This window comes from Pyxicephalus adspersus, chromosome 6, assembly GCF_032062135.1.
Source record: "Pyxicephalus adspersus chromosome 6, UCB_Pads_2.0, whole genome shotgun sequence".
Taxonomy (NCBI): Eukaryota; Metazoa; Chordata; class Amphibia; order Anura; family Pyxicephalidae; genus Pyxicephalus; species Pyxicephalus adspersus.
Genome location: NC_092863.1, coordinates 19,130,492 through 19,137,535, shown reverse-complemented (window position 1 = coordinate 19,137,535; position 7,044 = coordinate 19,130,492). Strand labels below are relative to the sequence as shown.

Sequence of the window (7,044 nt, the reverse complement as noted above, 5' to 3'; positions counted from 1 at the left end):
GCAGCTTTAGGGATAAGAGTTTAAAGAGACCCTGTCACTGTTTACTTTAACCAAAATCTTCCCATACAGTATTCCTTATTGCTTCTAATGTATAGAGGGAGGTAAGTAGCTGCTCAGTGCCACTTATGGGACATTTTTAGTATCTCTCATTGCCCCTGAAAAGATTTTGTAGAGGCGCTGATAAAACTATAGAGCCTTTATTGCTTTAATCTTACCTTGTCTTACCTGGTAAACCAATACAGTACATAATCAGCGTTCTTATTGCCCACAGTGCTAAATTCCTCACTGAAACCAGCACTTTTGGGAGTGTTGGCCTCCGGAGTCCCCCACTCAGATTGTTCCTCCAGCTGCTCCCCACATCACCAATGTATCCTGGAATAATGCGGGTCAGAGGGAGGATCGGTGACAGATATAGGGGACCCATGAGACCGACACTCCGGATGTTGGTTTCAGTGCAAACTTTAGCAGAAATATATTCAGCACAGATCAGTGGCACAAGCTGCAGTATAGGTGAGTGTGTACAGTTTTCTTTTACAGGTATTCCCTCATTCAAATTATCCCAAGATGCAGATTAAAGTTAACATGAGAATGTTTGGATGCAAATATTAGAGCTGCCAACTTTATTACTAAGACATTAAAGCATACCTCTACTCAGAATTTTTACAAGTTTTTTTACCCAAAAGGGTACAGCACCACCCTCTAATTCTCAATCGCCTAGGCGATCAAGAATGAATGGGAGCGCAGAGCCTCGGCATGCGCAGAAGGAGCCTTTTCATCAATAGAGAAAAAAATTGCCGATCCCATGCATGTGCAGTTTTTCCCAATCTCCATCACCTGATCTCACACCTGCACAGTGCAAGATCGGACCCAAAAGAAGAGAGAAGATGTTGGCGCCTGGCGCCCCCCCCCCCTGCGGATACCGGGACGACGCAGGACCCGATGGAAGAAATCCGTCGGATAGACCGATCTGTGGGATTGAAGGTGTGACATTTTTTTTGTTTTGGGTTTACTTCTGCTTTACCTTCAGGGCTGTCATTCCTCTTTGCGACTCGGTTGTTTCTAGCTACTTGTTAGGATCAAGTATGCAGCCAGTGAAGTGCGGGGACACCGTTACATGTTCTTGATATGTGTTAGCAACTCATGAGTTTGAAAAGAAAGCAATAAGATGTCATACCTGACTTTTCACCATTAACACAAGTTAGCAATGTCAGCTTCCTTAATACTACACTGACAGCTCCTTGTATGGTGCCCTAAAATGATCAAACTGTATTTATATAGCGCCAACATATTATGCAGTGATGTACATTAAAGAGGGGGGGTGTTTCAGATGACAGATACAATGACACAGGGGGAGGAGAAGAGAACCCTGCTCTAAAATTCCTCCGTCATTGCTGTGACTCAGTATTGCAGAGCTGGAAGTACAGGGGGTGTCCATTATTCATCAGAATTATCCATATCTTTCTTCATATGAAGGGGAAGTCTTATCAGCAGAGGTCATTTTTATTTTGCTACTATTACAAAAAACCTTTTGCTGGTCTTGGAGTTGTCCTTTAAAGCAGCAGTCGCCAACCGGTGGTCTGGGATAAGATTTTGGTAGTCCATGGCCCTGGCCATTGCACCCCGGAGTGGAGTCAGGAAAAGGACCACGCCGGGGGGGACGCACCGGCCAGTGCGGCGGACCACGTCCCCCGTCCAAATCCCTGGCTCAGGGAAGTGGGCGGGCTGTGTTTCACGACACAACCTGCCCACTCTCCAATCGCAGGCCCAGATCTGCGATGGCAGAGTGGGTGGGGTTATGGCGTTATGACATCACTATGGGGAAGTTCCTCCCCTTTGATTGACAACCGGATGCGTGGGCAGGAGCTGGTAATTTTAGTGGTCCGCGGGACCAAAAAGGCTGGCAGCCGCTGCTTTAAAGCGTGCCTAAACTCAGAAATGTCACTTTACATAAAGGGGTTGTCTACCCTTTTATGTAAAGTAAAAATTAGTTTAAAAAAAAAAAAAAAAGGGTGCAGCACCGCCCCCTAATTCTCGTCTGCCTAGGTGATCGAGAATTAATGGGAGTGCAAAGCCTCCCGGGATACCTATGTCAGGCTCCTTGGGTGCTCCTTCTGCGCATCTCAAAAAATTTGTCGCATGCACAGCGATATCGGCAAATTTTTTTAAATCCTACATCACCTGATCTTGCGTCTGGGTGATAAAGGATGAAGAACCAGAAAGAAGAGGAGGATGGCGGCGCCCGGAGTGCCGGCTCTGGTGGGAATGTCGGCATGACGCGGACCAAATGCCGGACACCCCGGAGAGATCAGACTGCACTGCGGGATTGAAGGAAAGCACTTTTTTTGCCGCTTTCAGTTTAGTTCCTCTTTAAGTCTGATTTCCTAGCACTGCCATGTTGATCAGGCTCCTCTGGACCAACTGGTAAAATGTTTGCTCCCGGTAGATTAGTTCTAAGAGGGTTTTACCAATAAAAAAGCCGTTCTCCCTGTAATTCTCACCTCTTTTCCAGAGCTGTCCCCTGCAGAATGCCATCTGATCCAGGGTCCTTGTCATGGAGCCCTCGTAGATCAGACCTGGCATTAGAAGTGTGCTGGGATATTTTCAGTTTTATAGACCAACCTTCAGCTGGCCTTTGTAAATCTACATGAATGCGGTCTGTGCTGGGGTGGACAAGGCCAGGTCTCAGTCAGGGCCACTTCCAATGACAGGCGGGGTATGGAGCCCCCCCCGGGGTAGCCGCTCCTCTTACCGTTTGATCCGCAGAACACACTGAGCTGACGCCCTTTCGTTGTCCCAATCCGCACTGACAGTCGGGTCCCATACAGAGGACGCGCCTAGGTGAGAAGTGCCTGGGGGCTGCAGTCCGCTCAAATGGGACACCACACCGCCCCCTACTGCTCCCGGGAGAATTATCGCCTCAGCCGCCGGACTCTCCGCCATTCCGTCTCACACTCGCTTCCGGGATTCCGGAGCACAGAGAAGACAGGCCAGAGCGACTCTGAATGTCATAGAAACGCCGGCCAGACAATCTGTTTACTTCCGCCGGAAACGCAGACACTGAGCAGCCAGTAGACGGCCGACAGGCTGAGTGCATGACAGGGATGTGTTCTCTGGTTCCCAGGCATCTGACAATAAATCCTGGAGATATAATAATAAATGATATACAATGACATTTATTACTTTGTTATAAAACCAAGATTGTAGAGTGTGTCTCTGTCATATGCAACCCCTATTTAATGTACAGCGCTGCGTAATATGTTGGCGCTATATAAATCCTGGTAATTATTAATAATTATAAAAACAACACACAAACCTGGTTGGTGGGTGGAACCGCTTTCATAATCATTAAATGGAAACTTTCATTTAAAATAACCCGTTTATTTTTTAAAGTCCATGATCTCCTTGCATTCCATGGCTAGTTGGTCCCTAGCCGTCCCGGCTTTCTGGCGCAGCTTCTTCCTACTCCATCTTACATTGCGCATGCCTGAGATCCCATGACACAATTTCTGAGAGCCTGATTGAAGAGAAACTCTGGGTTTAGTTAAAGATCAACTTCACTTTTAATAATTTTGAAACTTTATGTATGGACTGGTGGCTTTTAGTGTCACTTACTGCTTTCCAGGCTGTATTAGAGGGGGTGCTGCTGGTAATGCGGCCCACAATGACACCGGGACTCCTTTTTCAGGGGGTTCTCTGCTCTTCCCTTAAATATGGCATACAAACATGCAAAGCTACAGAGGGGAGGTACAAATAACCAGCCTGGTCTATAAAAAATGCTACATATTGGGGACTCCACTGTTGTTATATGAAAAATCATTTATTGGACATGTACTTATAAAAAGAAACCTCTGTATAAGGGATTTCAAAGTGAGATTATACCTGCCCTACATAAAAGACTTTAAAAGAGAAAAATGGCATTTTAGTGACCATCCTGTTAAAATAAAAAAAACCCTCCAATAAAGTATAATGCAACCGTGTAATCAGATGATTCTCTAATAGGTTGGCACTGATGCCCTGAATAAAGAGGCAAAGTAGCTACAATAATGGTAACTTCTTTTAATGGGCCTGATTTATTAAAGCTCTCTGATCTGATAGTGTGATATCATTAGTAAAAGGACAAATAAATCTGATATACAATATATCTTGTAATAGGTGCCTATCATAATTCAGTCTCCACTAACATGGTACCTTTAATATTGATTTGTTTGTGGTGTAAATACACCTCTAGATTGTTGTAACTTCTGTTGATGTAACAAGCGCTTTTGATTCATTGAACAAAATAGCTACCAGAGGCTTTACTTATTAGATATTCCCAACCAAGGGTTCCTCCAGAGGTTACTAGGGTTTCTTCGCACTGTGTTTGATCGATCACTAATTTGATGATGCCTGCATTTCTCTGGGGCCAATGCCACCTGGTAGGCCCAGCTACATGTCTCTAATAATGTTTGATGTTGCTGATATTCTTGTCACCACTGTATGACAGGCATCCTTTCCATGACTTCCAACAAATTGGTTTTAGCAGGGGTTTCACAATACCTGAAAATGAATTTATTTCTTTGCGTAAAAAGATTGAGAAAGGCTGTTGTAGATGTTTGGTAAACCACATTACATATCCAATAAATGACTGCTCTATACCACATTTTATGGTGCTACATCATTCTATTTTTTAGAAAAACATGACAAAATTCATTTTTGTTAATCACGTGGTTGTTTTATTGTTTGCAGTGTGCATACACAGATAAATCTTCTCGCCACTGTAAGGTTTTCAAATATTAACATGGCTTGTCAATGGTTATTTTAAGCTTTGTCAAACCAACAAACTTGAAGTCTGATGTAGAAGATGTCATTAACAATTATGAGAAGCTGTAAAGATAAAAAGTAGAATTACTCTTTCAGATATAATCTGTCTGGAGCCTCACTGTCTCCAAGTTTTAGTACTTTTTAGAAGTGTACACTAGAGACTCAATGATTTTAAACATTTTAATAAAACAAATCTTACCTAGCTTTGCACAAATCCATTGCCATGAGTATATCGATGGTCTCTTGGCATAGTTTTACCTTGGCATCATCATGGAAGCTGCAAGTGAATATATAAAACAAATATTATTATAATAAAAAAATTTGATCAACAAAACAATAAAGATTTTTTGTAAGAAAAGTACATTTTTCATGAGCATGAGGCTTGTAGCTGGACACACTAGTACAGGGGTCAGCAAAGTTTTATGGCCACTAGGCAATTTATGGGGTGGGCGGGAACACATTAGGCCGGACCCACCCTAATGGCCCCACCCACCACCAGGGAACACCCCCTGAAGTGAAATCCCTCTCCTCCGTATGCATTGCGGAGGGGAGGGATTTACCTTCAGGGAGCTTTTCCTATTTATTTAAATAGCGAAAGCTCCCAGCAAGAAGGCGGCACGGTAGCTCCAGCCCCAGTAGTCCCTAACGACCCCTGGCCGATCCGGCCAGCAACCTGCAGCTCCGGAGTCGTCGGTTGCCAGCCGGCATTAAGCCGGATTGGCCAGGGGGCGTTAGGCCGGAACGAACTACCGGCTAAGCCGTATCTGGCCTAAAGGCCGGAGTGAACTACCGGCTAGGCTGTGTCTGGCCCAAAGGCCCGAGTTTGCGGACCCCTGCACTAGGAGAAGGGGCAGTTAAAATCAGGATCCTCTAGCATCTAATTTGTTACATTTTACATTACATGAAAGTCAATATTATCAGGTTCTATTATACTATGGAATATGAAGCTTAAAATGTATTTTACACTGAATACATGTACAATGATGTGATCTTTAGGGGATTATATTTGGTAATTTTAAGCTTTAAGGCTTGATAGGGTTTAGCTGTATGCAAAAAAGTCTTGGGTTATTATTTTAATATTAGATTTATGTTTCATTTTGTTCATTTTTTTTGCCCTTCTATAAAAAAATATAAAAGAAAATATTTAAATGCCGGCTCTGTTCCTTCACAAGGGGAGTACCCAGGACTAGTGTGGATTTTCGCATGCTAACTTGCAGACCATTTATCATGAGTTATATTTGCCATTATCACTTATACATTTATTGTAAAAACTCTAACAACTATACTATATTGCCTAGAAACTTTCCTTACCAGTATGTGCAAAGCATTCCAACATTAGAACATAGTGAAAATGTAAACCTTTTATTATGAGCATGCACACAAGGGATAATAGTGACTTCATAGTGTCCTCGTAAATGTGTTGCTATGTCCTACTGCATTTATTAGACTTACCTATTAAATTGGTTGTGATTCTGCAGCCATGTTGCAAAGTCATTGGTCACTGCAAGCTGGTCCATTGTGTCTCTGATGATGTTAAGCTCAGGAAGCTGGAATTCAGCTTGCCTCTTGGTTGTATCCAAACTATTTCTACATGAGAAACAATTATAAGAGTTATTGGGCCAGATTTATTAAAGGCTGGAGAGGATACACTTTCATCAGTAAAGCTGGGTGATCCAGCAAACCTAGAATGGATTTCTTCAAAGACATTTGCTAGCAAATGTTTTAAATCCTAGACCAGATCCATTCCAGGTTTGCTGGATCACCCAGCTTCACTAATGAAAGTGTATCCTCTCCAGCCCAGTCCATTGCCTTAATGAGTTCTACCCTTATGTCCATTTTTGTTACCTTTACATCTTAAATAATACATTCTGATTTCCAAGGTAGCATTTGAAATGTAAACGGTCCAAAAAAATGTAAATGTAAATGTAAAAAGGTCCAATAAGGGATGTCTCAATACATATATACATTTCTTCCTGTAAGTAACGTTTGTCTCAGATTTAACATATAAGTAAATACATTTTGACTTAAATCTTTGAATGCTTGCTAGTTCATCATGAACCAAAATATCCAACATTGGGAAATCCATTGGTGTAAATCCAACATTTACAAAATAATTGGTAGGTATGTTAAACATCTTTTGCTACTTTTCTCCTTCTAGTAATACTTTTATTATTATTAATAAACAGGATTTATATAGCGCCAACATATTACGCAGCACTGTACATTAAATAGAGACTTCAAGTT

The 7,044-nt window shown here is 42.4% G+C and overlaps 1 protein-coding gene and 1 long non-coding RNA gene across 2 annotated transcripts in view; both read right to left on the bottom strand.

Moving 5' to 3' along the window:
- Window positions 1-3,031, bottom strand: part of UBE2Z (ubiquitin conjugating enzyme E2 Z) — a gene marked incomplete in the record, with an annotated part of 8,444 nt that extends 5,413 nt beyond the window's left edge. Inside the window, 1 exon segment of the mRNA XM_072414853.1 lies at window positions 2,750-3,031. Within this exon segment, the coding sequence (XP_072270954.1) occupies window positions 2,750-2,940 (191 nt within the window).
- A 1,668-nt stretch (window positions 3,032-4,699) lies between these two features.
- LOC140332488 (uncharacterized) lies at window positions 4,700-6,381 on the bottom strand. The gene is made up of 3 exons (XR_011921141.1): window positions 6,253-6,381; window positions 5,000-5,077; window positions 4,700-4,863 (listed from the first exon to the last, which is right to left on the bottom strand). It is a non-coding gene; the product is annotated as an uncharacterized lncRNA (long non-coding RNA).
- Window positions 6,382-7,044: the final 663 nt, after the last annotated feature.